The sequence below is a fragment of the Pogoniulus pusillus genome, chromosome 18 (assembly GCF_015220805.1).
Source record: "Pogoniulus pusillus isolate bPogPus1 chromosome 18, bPogPus1.pri, whole genome shotgun sequence".
In the NCBI taxonomy this organism is placed as follows: Eukaryota; Metazoa; Chordata; class Aves; order Piciformes; family Lybiidae; genus Pogoniulus; species Pogoniulus pusillus.
In genome coordinates, this window is record NC_087281.1 from 19,487,383 (window position 1) to 19,507,919 (window position 20,537).

Sequence of the window (20,537 nt, forward strand, 5' to 3'; positions counted from 1 at the left end):
AGTTTTGCATTCTGAATTCGCTGTATCTTTAATGATTGGTGCATCTACAGTTGTTGCTCATGAACTTCTGTTTGCCTATCATCTTCCCTATTTCATTCTTTATTCCCTTCACCTCAAATGGCAGCTGTGCCAGTGAAAATACTCACTTGAAAGGCAGTGGTAATAGCAATCCTGTGAAGGTTATAGACTCATTCACTGTGGCTCTTGCCAAGGAAAACAGATTTTAATCTCTAGACTCCTGCCTGTGGGATTTTTGCTGCAGAAATGGCACTGATTTAGTTTGTCTCTTGGGTATTTTGGCCTTGGCCTTGTCTTACCGATTCCTGTCTTTTCAGAAGAGGACCAGCTGGTCCACTCCAAGTCTTTGCTCAATGCTGGACTTGAGGGAGGCCTGTACTGCTGTTATATGGTTGTAGGTAGTCCTTCTGTTGCCTTGCATGACCTGTCTGTGTTGTTCTGGCAAAAGTTAAAGGTAGCTGAGAAGGGCATACAGGAAGAATTCATTATTCTGTATGAATTAGTAAATTACTAAGGAGAAAAGCTCTTCACTCATCCACTGATTCTAAGTTTGCGTATTGTAAATAAGTAAAATATGAGACTTTTGTATTTTAATTTATAAAAAAATGATATAGTGGATATTATATAAATGGATTGAAGCAGAAAGAATGCAGTCTATGTCTTAATGAGGAAAAAAGATGTTCTGCAGAACTGCTCTCCTCCAGGAATCTCTCTTCTTTGCTGTATACTAGTTCTCAGACACCATTGGTTGATTACCAAGTAATCTAAGTTCTGCCAAGTTTCTAAGTTAACAAAATCTACTTGCTAAAATTCAAGATAAAGGTTATAATTATTTATTCTAAACCACTGCCACAGAGTTTAAAAATGCCATTTATTGTCACCTTTCTTCCCAGAGCAGTATGTGGCTTAGAAGTTCTTTGTATCAACATACATTTCCTGCTACTGAATCTAGTTAGTAATTCTAACTGCTGTGTCTTCAAATGACTGGGAAAATACAGAACTTCTGTGTAGCATTGATTGTCAGTCATGTGAGTTTGCAGATGTCATCATGCTTTGAGACTGACCATGCTTGTTTAAAATTTCAACTTGGTGGTTATTTGTACAAGAGTTATTATAGTAGGAGAATCAGAAGAAATTACTTCTGAAGTTAATATTAAATTGCATTGACTCTGGCAAGGTTTGGTCTTGATGATGAGGCTTATCTGGATCCATTCTTCAGACTAGAACACACACAGATCTATTGCTCTTAGTACATGAGAACATAATTGTTTAAAATCATGTCAGTATGCTAGTGGAAAAAATCACATAAAAGATGAAAGATGTTAACAACTTGCCCAGGTCTTAGCATGTCATGTGATTCAATAAAATCTTTCACTATTCTTTTGTAATGGAATCAATGTGAGAAATCTTTCCTCTTTTTCTTTCAAAACAGATAGGAAGTTATTATTTGTTTCAGTTGCAGTCAGATGTAGTTCCTGCTTGCATGTGCCACCACAGATAAATATTAAGCAGCAAGGGAATCGCTGAAATTCAAAATTGGGGGTTTTTTTTGTGCCATCATGCATTTTCTCAGGCATAAAGGTACATGGAATTCTTGAGATGGTTTTCTTTGAAATGTCATCTAAAATTTGCTGGGAGTTGTAACTGAGTGGAATTGAAGCAATATTTTTTTTTTTACTGTTCTTGTCTGCATGCAGTATTGAATATCAACTTGTAGGTGGGGAAAACTTAGTGGAAGAACCCATGTTTGCAGGTTTGATTGATCCCCATCAAGCTATACTGAATCCCCAAGTCACTCTCTTGAAGTATCAAAGTCTATATTGTAGTGAGTCAGTGGGTATTGTAGTTCTCAATGATTAATCTTTTCCCTATTACATGATATTTCTGTTCTCTCTTCTTTTTGAAAATGCTATGGCCTCTAGAAAGCAACATATCGAAGAAAGTGGCATTTAAGTAGTACAGCAGGCTTTATCAGTGCTAGAGCCTTCCTGCTGTGCATTGGTCCTTCATGCTAGTTTCAGCTACTCCTGTGATGCTAATTTGGATTACATGTATAATAAAGTGCATAAATCTATCTTTCCACCTCCAGGTTCCTGTGGCATTATTTAGTCACTGAAGCTTTGATGTTGAGCTGTATGTTCTCACCAGTGTTCCTTGTTGGAACTGCAGCATGTCTCATACGTTGATTTCCCTATTGAAGTGATGTTATTAAATGATATAATGTAAACTAACTTCTTGATGGTTAAAAGTCTTCCATGGTATTGCACCGTACCCAGTATTATCTATTGGGGTTTTTTTGTACTAGAGTCTACTAGTTAGAAGCAGACTTAGTGTCATGATCTTTCCAACAACTTCAGCATGTCAGAAAGAGTCTGGCGTATATGCTTGAAGGGAGGTAACATTCAAAGAAATGCTATCACTAGTATTAAATGGCTGAGATATGTCATCTTCCTATACGGACTGATGAAAGGACCCGTAACACTGAAACTGGGGCTGGGAGGGAAGGGAAAGAGAATGAAGAAGCAGAAATTATACAAGCAGTTATTGATTTCTAATCTCTTTTTATATATTCTATTCATCTTGAACACAACTGTTATTTTAAAATGCAGGGAAAAGTGATCAATATGAAACAACTCTGATAACTAATAAACTTTTGAGATTCTGCTTCATATGTTTACTTTTCGTTAAATTTAGGGACGATTGTGACTATGCTGTTGTGATTCAGTCAACATTTATTTCTATCTGCTTTCCCTATATACAAAGGCATCAGGATGCCAGAAAATAAACTGTTAACGGAGAATTAACTTCTTTGGCACGCTTTCATACTTATCTTCCAAATTAAAGAAAATGAAATGGGCAGAAGCAGAGTGTAGATTACCTCCTTTTTGTCAAAAATGGTGGGAATTTGAAAATTAATAATAAAAAAGGGAACAGATGCAGTAACATGCCAGAGGGAGATTAATGTGGAGAGTAAAATCTGTGAGCAACAAAACTGAAGCAAACTGAATCAGTGGGAGGTGGTTGTACAATCAAAATCAGGATAAAAGAGAAATTACAAACAACCCTGCACTTGTCAAAGTAGTAGTAATGAAATCCTGACTCTGCCAGCAGCGAGAACCTGTGTTAGCACTTTGGGGTAAGGCCGGGAGCCGGGTGCCAGGTAGGAGGGCAGCGCAAGGCTGCTGGGCGGCAGCCATCGCGTGTGGAACAGATGGCGGGGAAAGCTGGCCGGGGAGGGGCTCCTTCGCAGAGCTAATCAGACAGTAACGGATAGGGCAGCTGGGAGGACTGACCACCGAGAGGCGAGCGGCGGGGTAGCCGCAGCCTTCCATGATGTGTGCAGTGGTGTGCCCACCGGCCAGAGAGAAGACCTTGCAATGTCTTTTCCGTGGCGGCAGCCGCACAAACTTTGGAAGCGTGCGGCACACCTCGCCCTGGGTTAAGGGCCAGGGGAGGTGCAGGCTGCCCGCTGCGCTCGCACTGTGGCCCGCTGGGCTTTGAGCACCTGCACTTAGGTGTGTCGTACCCCCTCGCACCTACAAAAGCCGTGTTTGCTCTCACTTGCGTTGTGTGCTAAGGTTACGTGTTTCCCTATTCTGTGCTACCATTTCCTATTCTGTGCTGTCATAGTAGCACAGTGACCGCGGAATTTGGCGAGAGAAATACAAAAGCACGTGGGTCCAGGGGCTGAGCCGGCATGCTGATAAGAAAACTTTGCTTGTGTGGAAAGAGGGGAAAGCCATAGGTCAGCGCCGTCCCACAGGGTTGGGCCCCTCTGATGAATGAAACGGGTTTTCTGATGTTTTATTTTGACTTGGAGGAGGCACTTCCCTCTTCCTAAAGGAAAGCTTGTGAGGAATGAATGGAGGTCTGAGCCTTCTGATCTTGAGTCACATGAATAATTTGACTCGCAGGAGAGTGAAGATCAATAGGATTTCTTGTGCAAGTAAGAGGTAGTCATGTGCAAGAGGATTACAAGGTCATGCCCTGCACTGATGACTGCCAACTCGAAAGAGAAATGAAAACAAAATTTCATCAGGGAAAGGAGGAAATAAAATCCTCAAGTGGAGCAAGAGAGACGTGGCCTCTTACTACCCAGTTTTCTTTCATTGGAGTGTGTGATACTTTTTAGACAATTACAAAAATAATTACACACACACACACATAATCTTCCTGCATCTACTTTTTTAACTTCTAGATCTCTTGTCTGCAGAAGGTTTATAGCTTGGCTCAATTATTCATTTTGAGCAGGGAGGGGAGGAAACATTACAGGGATTTGAAATAGGTGGTATAACATAGCCATATGCTATTTATGCAGCAGTTTCTGCAGTAAATCTAATTTGGTGCTGTCAAAAAAAATTAGACTTATTTGGTATAGCAGCACATTAGTAAATGATGGTGGTAGCTTTGAAAGTTGTCATTCACTTTGCTTTACTCGCAATAGAATCTTGCAAATCTTTTTTTTTCCTTCTTTTTCCCCCAAGCAACTCTGTGAAAATGTCTTAGTTCTTTGTACTGCAGCTGTAGAAACTGCAAATATTTCCACAACTGAAAAGGTCTTGCTTTAAGGTAATTGACAAAGGGGGCTGAAGAGAGAATAACTTCTATTGTTAGCAATTATATGAATGTGTATAGGCAGAAAAATTAATAAAGTGGTGGAGGATAAATTTCTCCTTTGCCTAGGTTTTTATGGTGCAGCTGAAATTGTTTATCTGATGATGTAGCAGGTAGATAAATTAGCTGCTCTGCGTTATTATAGAAGGTAAAATATTTTACCTGCCATGGTAAGACCATATGCTGCTTTATGGAGACTGATACTGAATGATTTGAAATAAATGGGCTGTGTTGTCTTCTCGGAGTGCCTTGTAGAAGTTTTGAAGCTGATCTACTTTGTGTCAAGATAATACACAATTTTTAAAATGTATTTCTATTGGATAATTTAAATGTGTTTAAGGTGGATGTGTAAAACGTGTAAAGGCCATTGATGAAATGTAAAAGAGAAAGAAGGAAGACACTATTGAAAGAAGTAAAGAATGAAATAAAAAATGTGTGCTAAATTTGAATATAGAGGTCTTTGTAGACTACTTTGCCCCCCATTTTTAAAGAGTTTAAACACAGTTGATAATTTATTATCCGAAAATACACGTTTCTCAAGGAAAAGGCAAGAATACATTCTGATGTTTTAGTCTTCAATCAGTGTAAAATTTTCTCCCTAGCATTTAAACTGCAACTGGTCACATCAAAGTTCTCTAATGATTTTATCTTTTTTTACATCACATCAGTTCATTGAAGTAGCCAAATTGCTGCTGCGTGCAGCGTTGTTCAGGAACAGTGACAATACTTAAAGCGCTTTAGAGCGAGCAGTGAATTCTGATGAAACACAGAGGAGGCTGTTATAGAAAACAAAAGTGCTTTGGTTTGAGCAGTTATTCATCATTAACAGTAATAGATTTATACACATATATCAAATATTTACTTTGAACTCATTCAAATTAGTTTTCTGTTTGTATGACTAATAACAACAGGATAATGATTTAATTCTTTTGAGCCATAAAAATATATCAGACACATGTATTCAAGGCTACAGTAAGTTTTACTGAATTTGCTAGTGAAAAAAATTATTCTGGTTCTTATTTTTCACTGGTTCCAGGGACTTTCTCTCAAGTACATCTGAAAGCTCGTTTACATGACAAGATGAAATGTATTATTTCTATCAGCACTTGGTGTTGTGATCTTAATTTTTAAAACTGCCTTTTACTTTTAAAAGTATATTCAAAATTGTTTCTCTTGTCCAGTCACAGTGCACAAAATTTCTCCTGAAATTCTTGCCTTGGGGGAAAAAAAAAATCAACAGAGAAACCAAAGGATCCTCAACTGGGGATATTATCAGACTTGACATTGAAGAGCAGCAAACTACAGGTTGTCATTTCTGGAGCAGGTAGCTGGTGGATGGAAGGAGGAAGGAAAAAAAAATCACCTGAGCATGCCAGCTCTGGCTGCCTGGCAGGCTCTCCTCACCCTGTTGCTCAGTGCCCTTGTGGTCAGAGGGGGAGAGAGTGTTCTGGGAGATGCCTGTCCTGAAAGAGCAGATGAGCACAGCCTCTGCTGTTGTCTGCTTGACAGGGCTGACCTCCTTCCCCTGGCTGTGCTGGCAGTGTAGCAAGCTCAATACATGCCACTGTTGGTTACCTTGTGTTCTGGGTGGTTTGAGTACCAAGCTACATTTTCGTAGAAATAGGACAATTCTTCTTGATTACCTTTATCTCATTCAGTTGCTTTTACGAGGCTTAAATCAAACTGAGGGACTGAAGTTTCTCTGTAGTTAGGCAGGACACTGCTGCCAGTGCTTTTCTTTACCTGCATGTAGTTACTTATGGAATAATATCATCGCATCAGAAGACATTCCATTGCAAATGCAGGGACTAATCCCTAGATAAAGGATATACCAGTACTGAAGTTGCTATTCAGTTAAACTCGTGCAGTGTTTGTCAATGCAATTTTTATTAGAGTCAAATTCAGACCTAACATAAGTATAACTGCATTTCTGCTAATGAGATTGGATTACCTCCTGGACTTGCTCCCAGAATGCCTTACTTATAATTCCTTTTTGGTAAAAGGGTAATAAAATGGGTGGGTCTTTATAATTGCTTGCAAAACTTTAAATATGTGTTTTATTTTTTGTACTGTATTTAATCTCGGTGAAATGTCTGATTTTATTTTTTTTAAGGGATATTGAAGGTTTGTAGTGAAACTGAAAGTTATTTTAGATAAATGAGACTGTTGGGGAGGTTACTTAATAATTTAGGAGCTTGTGGTTATCAGAGTGTATTCTTGAAAAGAAATGTGAGCACAGGAATTGCTAAAAATAATGTATCCTGTTGACAATATGAATTTAGACTCAGCCTTGACTAACGATCTTTACAATTTGTCTCAACATGGAAGGCATTATTTTAACAAAGAGTTGCATATGTGTCTTGGAAGGCTTAAAAACAGAGAAAAAAAACCCCACAGCATTTTTTTCCCTTAGTGTTGCATTTGAAACGTCAGTAGGTAAGCTAAAAAAAAAGAGCTACAGATGAAATAATTTACAGTGAATAATGCTGTTGATCGATTTGAGGTTTTACTGTAAACTTATTTATTCAGCTGTTCTCATTTTCTCTTTGTATTTTTAGTGCTGTTAAAATGAAAGTCAAAAACTGTCATTTATTGTTTTATTAATAATTTTTTTTATTAGCCTTTTCCACCTCTTTACATAGCTCTGCAAGTCTTTCTTAGGTTACAGATATGTGCACAAGAAGAAAAACACATTAGCTGTTAGAGCTGATGAATGATGATTAAAATCTATCATTTTTCTTCTGTATTATTTCTCTTATACCCCAAACTGATATTCGCAATCTGAGGACTGCAAAGAACTTCATCTTCTGCTGGTTAGCAGAAGTGGATTTAAATCCACACCGACAGTTCATTTGACAATGACCTTGAGGGGCTTTGCTTCTTGAAGAAGAAAGCAGAAGCTTGCGGTAAACAAAGTTCACTTCTGACAGATGGATTGAATGACAGAAAGGTTGCGAGTGCCAGAATAGCCCTGGCAGAGGAGGAAATGTTCAGTGGAATCCAACAGGAGAGGAGGTGTGAACAGGTGCAGGGTTGCTGACGGAAGGGGAACCAGATGGAAGGAGCCAGAGCCAGTTTATTTAAAGGAAAAGGCAGAAAACACTGAAAGGCTGTGCGATCAGTGGCTAAAAGTGTGCATGGAAGAAGGTAAAAATTCACAAAGCAAAACTGCACAGTGGGATATCTAACACTTAACATAATGGTAGTAATTTGCCAGTTTCGTTTTAAAGTTGCTATTGAAATATGTTTCTTCCTTACTCTTGACAGCATAAAGAAGAGAGGTTTATAACCTGACCAAAAAAAAATCTTCCAAAACCACTAAAAACATCAACTGCTATACTCTCTGTCCATTATTTCTAATACTAATGTGCAGACAGTTTCAGTCAGGATAATACAAAAGGTGCTGCCACAGTTGACCAAAACAACAAAAAGCCTGTAATGCTGCATTTAAATTTTTTAACTTGTGTTCATGTCTAGTTCCTGTGATATGTGATTAGATAAATATGTCTTTCATTCAGATGTGTCTGTAATATCAAGATTATCAAGCCAATCAACCAGAGTCAAATACAGTGTAATGTTAACACAGTATTTCTCATCTTTCTTGCTTTTGGTCACAAGTTTATAATTTTGCTGAAATATGTTGTATCTTGTTAAATATGTTGTATCTTGTTGTAGGATAGGGAAGGAGTCTAGCTTGCCCTGGATGAAATTACTTCAGAATCAAGTACTATCTTTCAAACTGTCATCCAGAAGAATGCTTTGACTTGTCCAGCTGTTCTGCCAAACTATTCTGTTTCTTCCTAAGCTCTTCATGTGAGGCTTGGTCCTTTAGAGGTATTGAGAACTATTCCTCACTTCTCAACTTCAGCATTAGTTGGGGAGAGTTAAACTACTTCAGAGTATCAGGCCTGTGGTAGCTTAGCAGCAGATTGTGTGTCCAAACCTTGTGCCTGTGAAAAATACAGGTGACTGTTCACAGTCATTCATGGTGCAACTGACTGAATCATTCAGTTGTGCTTATCTGATCCAGATCAGGTGTGAGCACACAGTCCTTTCCTTTTGAATTAGAGCTTGCAGTGCAGTGTTTATACTGACTTTATGCGAGCTGCAGTAGGACAGATGATACCATACCTGATTCTGCATAAAGTTTGCTGGTACAAAATTAACATACCAAAAACATTGTTTTTTTGAACAATTTTAGATTGGCAGAGTGAGTTCATAGCAGATCAGATCTCTGTATCATTTAGCTGCATCATTTTTTTGGTTCAGTGGTAGGAGCCTGGTGGTTGGATTTACTGTATTAACAAGCTGAGTTTTGGCATACACAATCATAATTGTTTTAAGCTGGTCTAGATCTATTCTGCTGCTGAAAAGACAAATCCCTAGAGTGGTAATATGTGGCTGTATCTGGCCACATATTGCCAGGCCCTTGCTGACACTGGAAGATGGGCATCTGTGTGATCAGGTGTTTCAGGGAGTTAATCAGATAGAAAAGGAATCATTTGTTCTTGCGGAAGAAGTTGCATGGGTGCTAATTATAAGAGGATGAAAAGAGGAACCACACCTTATACTGACTATGTCACCTTAAACTGGTTCCTGAAGCTACATCCAGGAATTGCCATAAGTCAAGCAAAGGAATAACTTTGTTTATAAAATGTCTGTAAAAGTCTCCCATGGAAAGCATTCATTTCAGCATTCAGCCATTTGTTAAAGTGGCTCGTGTGGCAATGATAGAATATACCAGAGAAAGGGATGCAGTACTATGAATTGCTTAGGGCTATGTAGAAAGATTTCACAAAAAAACCCACTTCTTTTGTTGTGTCATCCTTTGTAGATTCTCTTCTCTACTTAATTGCATGTTACTGCAAGGATTTATCAGCCAAATGGTTCAGTCTGATGTGACAATAACCACTGCAGGATGGACGTTTACTTACACGATGCATAGCTTGTTGGCAAGGCTTATGTGTGACAGAAAAATCAGATTTTGGTTCTAAGCCATTTTATTTGACCTAATATGAGATGTTAATTGCTGTTAGAGGCATTTCTTTTTCTTCTCCAACAATGAAAAGTGGACAGTTAATGATCACACTTAGCTGAGACTTGGTGGTAGACCAAGTAGACCCAGTAGTCTACACTGAGGAACTATTAGTTTTCTGTATGTATCCTGAAGGTGTAGCACTGAAAGAATAAAACCAGATTATAGGCCAGATGTTTGCAAATTCTTTTATGATGAATTTGAAGTAAAAAATCCAGTCATTAGTAGACCCTAGTAGATAGAGATGGAATATACCACAAGTTATGTCTATACTCAGATTCTCAGAACAGGAATCTTTTTCATGTTTAGCTATTAATGTATGATACCTCTTGATGTGTCAGATACAGTGTAATGGGAAAGATGAAAGTTTTACTGTTTTATTGTTTCTGTAGACTTAATATTGTATAAGATGCAAACATATATAGAAAAGTTCCAGTGTGTTTCCAGTGGTGTGGCTACATTCTAAACAGAGAAAGCTGGTGGGAGAATTATTAACTTAGTCTTCTCTTTGTTTTCTCCCCCAAAAATGTTTCTTTGGTTTTGAGGTGTTTTTATGAAGCAGTATTAGCCTGGCAAGGCTCTTTTCCAGTCTTTTATCTCAGGTAGAATACAAAAGGGTTTGGCTGGTTGATTGATTCATTAACATTCTTTAAAGATATTTCCTCTGTAAAGTTATTTCTGTAACATCTTTAACTTTCCAGGTCTATATTTAAAGAGCTAAATGCTTAATTTTGTAACACTTTTAAACCCTTGACCTTTACATAACTTTGCTAATTGCTTGTAGTAGCTGCTGCTTCGCATGGTTATGAGAAGAAAACTCTGACATTTCAATATTTTAGGAAACTCTCTGTGTCACTCAACTACTGTAATTAGGCACCTTGGACTGTAAAGAAAAAAATTCTTTAGAGAGTTTTCTTAACTTTTTAAATCCACAATTCTCATGAATGAGATGCCATGCATCCTTACCAACAGCACAGTCCTCCAGTTCTACCAATTAAATTAAGTTAGGTCTCTGCAAAATCTAACCATGCAAATGTAGATTGTACTGAAGCTCACCAAACACAGTGTGCTGGCTGGGGCAGTTTCCAGAAAATTGAGCTTTCTGCTGAGAAGACCTGGCAGCCAGCTCTAGGAGCAGCATCCAGTCAGCTCCCAAAACCAGATATAAAGTGCAACTCAGTAGGTAATTCCCCACAGTAGGATGCAGGAAGGGCAGTATTTCAGCTCCTTGGAGAGATTTTTTTAACTGACCATATCCTGATACTTTTAAATTCTTGCACAAGCATGCACGTGTGCATCTTCGTTTAGTTTTGTTGAGCGTTCATTTCGTGCCTTTCCTTCTGCACTGTCAAAAGCACCAAGAGCCTTAAAATCCAGCCAGTCCACACACGCTGGGGTGGATTTACACATGCACTGGAAAAATCAAACCCTTTCACCAAAGAATTGAATGACAGAAAATGGAATGGCAAAAAATCAGCAGTGTTTTGTAAGAGGAAGCTGGGAAACACTGTCAAGCTATGTCCTCAGACATAGCAATCCTAAGTAATAACAAGGGCCTATCAGATGAAAAGACACAGGCCATACAATGCTGAAAACATTCCTCAAGAGAAAGGGAGAAATCTTGTGGCCCTGAAGCTTTCATTATTGAGTTGATTCCAGCATAGGAGTAAGGAGGTCTCTTCCAACCTGGTTGATGCTATGCTTCTATGATTCTAAGGTGTGTTTTCTAGAGCTCTGTTAATTTAGAAGGTGTGGAAATTGATTATTTTGAGTCATAGCTACACTTTAAACCTGCACAACTCAGGCTCTTACTGTGTTGTATTTCCATACCTTAATGTTTGAAAGTACTAAGACTTTCATAGAATCAACCAGGTTGGAAGAGACCTCCAAGATCATCCAGTCCAACCTAGCACCCAGCCCTAGCCAGTCAACCAGACCATGGCACTGAGTGCCTCATCATAAGATAAAACTCTGAATATGTTCTCCGTTATAAATACCTACGGTGGCTGTTTTATTGAAAGGCCTGAGAGCAGTTTTCATAGAATCAGTCAGGGTTGGAAGGGACCACAAGGATCAGCCAGTTCCACCCCCCCTGCCATGGGCAGGGACACCCTACCCTAGAGCAGGCTGCACACAGCCTCATCCGGCCTGGCCTTAAACGCCTCCAGAGATGGGGCCTCAACCAGCTCCCTGGGCAACCCATTCCAGCCTCTCACCACTCTCATGCTGAACAACTTCCTCCTCATGTCCAGTCTGAACCTACCCATCTCCAGCCTTGCTCCATTCCCCCTAGTCCTGTCACTCCCTGATATCCTAAAAAAGTCCCTCCCCAGCTCTTTTGTAGGCCCCTCTCAGACCCTGGAAGGCCACAGTAAGGCCACCTGGGAGCCTCCTCCTCTCCAGGCCGAACAGGCCCAACTCTTTCAGTCTGTCCTCACAGCAGGGCTGCTGCAGCCCTCTGAGCATCCCAGTGGCCCTTCTCTGGACACGCTTCAGCACAGAAAATCATTCCAGACCATTTCTGAGGAGAATGACTTCTTGGTAAACTGTATTTTTATTTCACATTTGCAGCTCAGCCTTTGTGCTTGGCTGCTGACTTAACAAAAGCCAAACAGGCCCTGACCCTCCTGTGTGTGACGTAGTTGTGAAGATAGATATGGTGAGTAGAAGGAAGGAATCTGTGATGTGTTCTAACCCAACATAGTCTTATTGTATATACACTTTTTTAATATCCTTACCACTGCAGTATTTGAGTACTTTCTGATAGTAAAACAGGAGACTGCAAACGTTTTCTCCATGTTTCCCCTCACAGAATACAGTAGATGCTCTGACCTCTTCATTCAGATTTTGGGTTTTGTTTTGTTTGTTTTTTTTTCTACTGTGAATGTTGCTGTGTAGTTTGTTCATTGTGTTTTTTCTGTAGCCTGAGACAACAGCCAAGATACACTCAGATTTTCCATTCTTCCCTTGGCACTTGTAATTGAAATGGTACTATGAAATAACCTACGGGAAGGTGGTTCAGAAGGCTGCTTGTAATGGACTACACACCAGGTCTCTATCATGAAAAGCTTGCAGAATAGACTGTGTAAAATGTTGCTGAGCCTTTGTACCCAGAGCTATTGGCTGAAATCTTTAGCATTTCGAGTACATGAAGACTTTCAAGTCCTAGTTTCGAAAGTGTTCTAATTTATGTGAGTGCCCTCAGGCTCGATTTTGTTAAAGATACTAGGAATTAAGTGTTTAGGTACAATCTCAAAACTATTCTCAGTTTGGTATAGAGAAGCTTGTGCTACTCAGGTGTTTTCAGAAATACTGGGAGAAAAAGCCCATTTCCTCTGAAAGAGATGGAGGAGTGCTCAACTGAGTGCCTCCCCTCTGCTAAGGTGATTTGTTCTGTAGTACTTCACAGTGCTGGTGCACTTAGCTACCTGCTACCTAGGAAGGAGGTCTGTAGTACTTCACAGTGCTGGTGCACTTAGCTACCTGTTACCTAGAAAGAGGTCTGTAGTACTTCACAGTGCTGGTGCACTTAGCTACCTGTTACCTAGAAAGAGGTCTGTAGTACTTCACAGTGCTGGTGCACTCAGCTACCTGTTACCTAGAAAGAGGTCTGTAGTACTTCACAGTGCTGGTGCACTTAGCTACCTGTTACCTAGAAAGAGGTCTGTAGTACTTCACAGTGCTGGTGCACTTAGCTACCTGTTACCTAGGAAGGAGATCTGTAGTACTTCACAGTGCTGGTGCACTTAGCTACCTGTTACCTAGGAAGGAGATCTGTAGTACTTCACAGTGCTGGTGCACTTAGCTACCTGTTACCTAGGAAGAGGTCTGTAGTACTTCACAGTGCTGGTGCACTTAGCTACCTGTTACCTAGGAAGAGGTCTGTAGTACTTCACAGTGCTGGTGCACTTAGCTACCTGTTACCTAGGAAGAGGTCTGTAGTACTTCACAGTGCTGGTGCACTTAGCTACCTGTTACCTCGGAAGGAGATCTGTAGTACTTCACAGTGCTGGTGCACTTAGCTACCGGTTACCTAGAAAGAGGTCTGTAGTACTTCACAGTGCTGGTGCACTTAGCTACCTGTTACCTAGGAAGGAGATCTGTAGTACTTCACAGTGCTGGTGCACTTAGCTACCTGTTACCTAGGAGGAGGTCTGTAGTACTTCACAGTGCTGGTGCACTTAGCTACCTGTTACCTAGGAAGGAGATCTGTAGTACTTCACAGTGCTGGTGCACTTAGCTACCTGTTACCTAGGAAGAGGTCTGTAGTACTTCACAGTGCTGGTGCACTTAGCTACCTGTTACCTAGGAAGAGGTCTGTAGTACTTCACAGTGCTGGTGCACTTAGCTACCGGTTACCTAGAAAGAGGTCTGTAGTACTTCACAGTGCTGGTGCACTTAGCTACCTGTTACCTAGGAAGGAGATCTGTAGTACTTCACAGTGCTGGTGCACTTAGCTACCTGTTACCTAGGAGGAGGTCTGTAGTACTTCACAGTGCTGGTGCACTTAGCTACCTGTTACCTAGGAGGAGGTCTGTAGTACTTCACAGTGCTGGTGCACTCAGCTACCTGTTACCTAGGAAGGAGGTCTGTGCTCAATCACTGAGGCATGTAATAAACATATCAATGCTAGGCTTGACTTAGCCTCATGCTGCCCAAGTATGAGCGTTGGTGGTGAGTTCCAGGACTAGTCATTATTTGGACCAACAGTCTCGTTAACAAGTTCAGATACCCCAAATATTTGGAACACTAAATGCTAGGCACTCCATTATAATTTCTGAAGTCCAGATTAAAATGACTATATGTAAAAACTTACAATATTTTATAATGACATTTCTGACTATAATTAATGAAAAAATTCTTCCATGAGATTGTGATAACCTCTTGTATGCAGTCGAAAATCGCTCATCTCTTATTTAAGTCAAACATGACTATGAAGTCACTACAATCCACATGATTTTTAGTTACTGCCAAGCCATGGAGCTGAGAGCAGTCTTCTGTTGAAAATGGATCTGCAATCCAGCTTTTGTTTGTTAGAGATGGGAAAGATAGGGTGTTTTGTGTTGAATTTGGTGGGTCAAATTCAGACAGCATACTTTCATGTTAGCTGTGAGGTCAAAGTGAATTTTCACTTAATCTTTAAAATTCTTGATGAAAGTTTGCAGATGGTGGCAGTTTTGTTCTTCATGAACTCTAAGATAGTTTACTGTGCCCTTTTTTTTTCAGTTGAGGATATTTAATAAGTATATCTTGTCTCTTTCAGTCACTGCAAACCAGTATCCGGTTCATTGAGATACCTGAACAAGTTAACTAAATAGGCTGCTTTTGGCAGCTATAACTCAAACTTAATCAGTGTTTAGAACTGAAGTCACTGTGGAAAACTTGCACTTAAGAAGAAGTCTAAGTGAGCTAGCCTCAGTGTGAAGGAGTATTTAGTCACTTCTGACAAAAATGAAAATCATCATTTGTTCAGTGCTTCTGCTTTAGTAAAACTGGTCAATGTGATAGCCAAATCCAGAATTACACCATCATAAAATGCATTGGGTGTTGGAAGGGACCTTTTAAATGTCATCTAGTCCAATCCCCTCGCAGTAAGCAGCAGCATCTATTATCAGATAGTTATTTATTTAGTGTTTTACAGTAGATACCATATGAAAGACCTCTGGCTTTTGTTGCTGTCTTCAATTTTGATTCAGTGTTTGCATTCTAACAGATAATGGAGTTCTGCAGTTTAACCACTCTATCCTTTTTTTGATACTTACAGATTGCAGTGAATTTTTTAGCTGTCATTTCTGATTCAGATCTTACCTGTGTCATCAAAATTAGGCTGATGTTGCTTTGTTTTTACATCGTCTGTGTTTTCCATTACTCTGTAAGAGAAGTTCTGAACTTTCTGTTGGAGCAAACACTAGTGCTGGGAAGGGTGTAACTATTTCCTTCTGTCTACAGTCCTTAGCTTCTCTGTTTCCTTAGATCAAGTTCCCTTTCTTTCACAGCTCAAGAGTAATTGCAAATAAGCAGGCACCATCAAGCCTTCTAAAACTTCTGCAGTATTTACTGTTGTAACCAGGAATGTTACTGATAGTACCTGAAATCTTTTGAGCCTATTTCTGCATGTTTTATCAGTGTTTTGATGTTTTAGGTTTTGGATTGTTGTTTTGTTTTGTTTGTTTGTTTGTTTGTTTGTTTCAGGGAAAGTAGGGAATAGAGGTTTGTGTTTGTTTTTTTCTTCTGTATGTGTAAAATGTATTAAGGAAATTTTCTGTATGAAGGCAGAGAGATTTGTAGACAATATTAGAGAGCAGGGACCATGTCAACTCGAAGCGTCAGTGCAGGAGTAATAGAATCATAGAATCAACCAGGTTGGAAGAGACCTCCAAGATCATCCAGTCCAACCTAGCACCCAGCCCTATCCAATCAACTAGACCATGGCACTAAGTGCCTCATCCAGCCTTTTCTTGAACACCTCCAGGGATGGCAACTCCACCACCTCCCTGGGCAGCCCATTCCACTGCCAATCACTCTATCTGTGAAGAGCTTCCTCCTAACATCCAGCCTAGACTTCCCCATTTTTCAGGAATTTTGTCATTCATCAGCAGCTCTAGGCACCTCAGATAGTGATACTGTGATAGTGTTCTTTATGTGGCACTGGATGTACCTTAGTCCCAAAGTATTCTAGATCCTAGGACCAAGACTGGTCAGCTGCCCTACTGCATAAGACTTAACCTCGATCTTCCTAGTCTTACAATTGAGCTTTCATCTACTCTATGAGCATCTGTTCTGACATACCTTATAAACAATTCAACCACAGGGAACTGGCTATATATCCATGGTTTCTGAGCTCCTGCTGGTTTGCCCCTTACAGTAAGTGTGTGGCTTTTATGGATGCATGCCCTTAACAAGAGAGATTTTCTGGGTGGCAATAGATTTTTCCATTTATTTTGAACTTGCCCTTTAGTATGTGTTTGACAGTAGGAATAGACTTTTACAGGCTTTCTCTGGTAGCTTGAGCTGTGCAGCATACCTACTGAAGACCACTTCCATTAGAATGCTAGCCAGCCAGGTGTAAACCAGCAGAGCACCCAAATTCACACAGCCATTTCATAAGAGAAATTATTAACTAATGTGTTAGTGCCACCTCCTTTAGCTGAAAGTGTCTGGGGGGATGTGTTAGCTGATAGTGTTTTGGGTTTTTTTTTTTGACCAATCCAGTGCTCTGAAGGTGAAAAGACATTTGGAAAGGGGGGAGGGGTTTAAATAGACTGATTCCCAGCAAATATGGAAAGATTTTTCACAGCAATGCTTTCCATATTTGGAGCTTATGTTTAGGAAATAACGCAAGCATCACTCCTTAGGGTAGCCCCAATGTGGTTAAGAAGTAATTTTGAGAATGATGTGATACAGTGCAGTTCAGTGTGTGAAATTTCCGTGGAAAATGTGCTTTGTTTCCTTAATGCTCTAATATTCTTGCTATCTAAACATATTCTCTGTGTCAAATAATTTTCAGCCTTACCTCGGAAATACTGCCTCTGATTTCAAAGGGAGTTTTGCCTAAGGTAGGGCTTGCAACATCAGGACCAGGAATTAGTGTAATGTGACCCACCATTTGTATTGCTTTGGGGTAAATTTTAAGAGAGAAGATTTAACATTTTGTGTGTCATGCTGAGATATTGCAATATCTCGGATGGGTTATTAGGCACCAATCCAAAGGTTAAGTGCAGCAACAACATGAGATGTGGCTTTATCCTTACGTGATCTATGTCTGTGTTCTGTTTTGTAGAGCCTTGAAAATAGGTGTTATCCCTAGAACAAAACACAATATTTATAAGACCTTATTGAAACATATCCCAAGCTATTAAATACAATTTCAGTAGAAAAGTGTGTGCATATGTGCTATGCAAAATCTAGAAATCAATCCTTATGTGTTTGACCTCACTGAAATTTTGAATCTCGATCTTAGTGTGCATCAGACAGATACTTAGGATCTGTGGGGAAGTCTAGATATGAATTTTTAGTTAGGGATTTTTTCTAATTTATATTCATATATCTTTTTAGCAGCTTATTTTCCATGCTGTTTTTGCTTGGCTTGCTTTAAATAAAATGCTTCAATGGAGTGTGGTAGTCTAGCATTTGTTTTGCCTCAGGAGTAGATTGCCCCATCTTGCATATCTGGTCAAGTAAATTGCTCTCTTCCCTGTGTACTTTGATAATAGTACTAGGCTTTAGACTTCTCTGTACAAACCCCTAGTGAGCAGAAAAACGAGGGGCTGGGCCTGTGTGGTGCTAACAGTCTTCTCTATTGTAATGGATTCATTAATCTCCTATTTGCATAAATTAATAGTTAAAACTTCTTTGGTTGCTTAAGAAAATTCATTAAGCTTTCAAAATAGCTGTGTTATGAATACTGTTGCAGTCGCTTCCATTGACATACCTCTTGCTGGTTCACTGGGAACCAGTCCATCTTAGGGTCAGGTCCCTAAACTTCATTACAGAATTAAATAGATAGCATTTAAAAGAACATGCAGATAATCTTTTCAATATGAAGTGGATGATGGGGAACTTCCTTATGAAAAAAAAAATTTAGTAATTAAAAAAATAAAATCCTATTTCTGTCTGAAAGGGTAATTTTTGCTCAGGAGATAAGTCATGCTTTTTATCCATTTTCTCCTAGTCATGTTTGATGCTGTAAGAAAAAGGTCAGTTTCTATAACCTGAAATGGGAGGGGAGTGCTTAATGTGAAAAGCTTGGCCAGGTTCTTTTTTTATTATTGTTAATTGAAAGCTCTGCTTTGCCTTTTTAAATCATTGTCTTAAGTGTATGATTTTTATTTGTCTTTCTTTCCTTTGTGTTTGGGTTTGTTATAGATTGCAGAAAGAAAGCATTCAGCACAGCGTTAGCAATGAAGCAAAGGCCCGAGCCCTTCAGGCCCAGCAAAGAGAGCAGGAGCTGACACAGAAGATGCAGCAAATGGAGGCCCAGCATGAGAAAACTGGTAGGTGGTAGGGAAAGATTAGAGCCTGGGCACTCACTCACAAGCCAGGCCCACGCCTTACTGTGAAATGACATCAGGAACACCTGTAACCTTTGGCTGGCCGAAGGGAGCAGATGCTAACTACACCGGAGATTCCGAATTACATATTAGTTAGCGTTTAAAAGAGAAAATGGAAAGTATTGCCCACTGTCTGTTGATTTCAGAGTGCTGCTCTCACATCTGTTGCACCATCTGGATTATGAGTTTATTTACCTGTGTTCAAGAAACGTAAAGCTGAGAGAGACCACAACAAAGTAGAAAAACAAAGGGCTTGTTTTTGGCTGGATTTTCAGGCACACATGTTATATAAAGAAAATAGCATCAGAAGCTCTGCGGGAAATGCTCTGAGCTTACAGTTAAAGTCTCCTGAATAGCATTGAACAGTTCCCACAGTACACACATTATAGCTACTCTAAAAGCTTAATGAGTTTGCTTCGGCATCCAAACTGGAGAAAAGCTTTAGCCATTAATCGGTTCTTAATTCAGTGTCACAGCTGGATGTAATTCACTGGCTCCAAATTGATATGTTCCTTTATTTAATCTTTGCAGCCTCAAACATTTTTAGCACTACCATGTGCCCCTCTCTTCTCTCCCCTCACCCCCTCACCACCTCCAATCTAGAAGAAAGATATTTAATCCCTTGCATACCTCAGGTTGTTATAATAGGAGACTTCGTTGCACTGACTTAGTTAATCAATAACTTCTAACCTTTAATCTGGAAGTAAAATGGGTTTTCCAAACAAATTAAAAAAGGCTTTTGTTATTCTGAAGTGCTATGCCAACAACATTAATAAAAGTGCAGACTAGACACAAGAAGTACATTTTATAGAGAGGAAATCTCTAAACCCTGAGCATGGAAAAGAGGAGGGGCTTCATCTCTTGAGGAACACTGTTTATTTATGTGCTTAATAAAATATCATTTTTAACCATAAGTCCTGCAGTACCTTTAGAAAAATTATGTAGCATGTATTTATCCTAAAAGGATGCCTGAGGTTAACAGGCACATTTCTATCTACCATCTTATTTTCTGCCTTCTTGCAGCATTATCACAGTACTAGAGGACCTTTCTGTGTGTTCAGGGAATGCAAACAGGTACATTATGGCTGCTGTCTACACAGTAGGAAAAGAAAAGAAGCTCTCAGAATCTGTTGTGCTACTTTAGCCAGCACACATGTGTATGACCACATATAATTTTGTGCAAAAAATGTGTAGTTTACCATTCTGGTGCCTAAATTGTCCCAGTATGCAAAAAATAAATAGCATTATGGCTGAGTTTATTTTTGTATATCTCTAGTAGGATTAGGAGGAGTTGAAAGGGATAGTCATTTATTGTATACATAGAGAAAACTCTGTATAATGTGGCTCTAGACACAAACAAGGAAAGTGTTTAATTTCTAGGTCGTGAGTTTTGATTCACACGAACCAAACTAAATCAGTGAAAAATAATTTATAAAATGGTTTCACTGCAACTGCCACTGGACAGTAAGTCTGTACCTTATCATGAAAGACAAAAATCCCTACATCAATCATAGTAATCACGGGATGCCTTTTCAAGGAGCAAATTAAATGAGTCTGCAGTGTGTTTGAGTTGCCAGTGTATCCTCTGCAGCAGTTAAACAAGAAAAACACTGCTAAGGCATGGCCAAATTTATTCCTGTCTGAAATGTCAATGAACTTAAATAGTAGACATGCAGTCTTTATGGTAATTCTTCTCATACAAGATCTGATTCAGTGGCAACGTCGCTCTAAGTCTTTGGGTTACTTATCCTGACACAGAGCCTTTATTTGGTGTTATAATTCTCTGTTATGTCCAAGTAGATGAAGTTTAAAAAAAGCAT

At 39.5% G+C, this 20,537-nt stretch overlaps 1 protein-coding gene across 1 annotated transcript in view; it reads left to right on the forward strand.

Annotated features, from left to right (window-relative positions):
* SDCCAG8 (SHH signaling and ciliogenesis regulator SDCCAG8) overlaps nt 1–20,537 on the forward strand; it is a 111,214-nt gene that overhangs the window by 41,998 nt on the left and 48,679 nt on the right. The window contains exon 13 of the mRNA XM_064158653.1: nt 18,533–18,660. Within this exon, the coding sequence (XP_064014723.1) occupies nt 18,533–18,660 (128 nt within the window). The remainder of the gene's footprint in view (nt 1–18,532; nt 18,661–20,537) is intronic.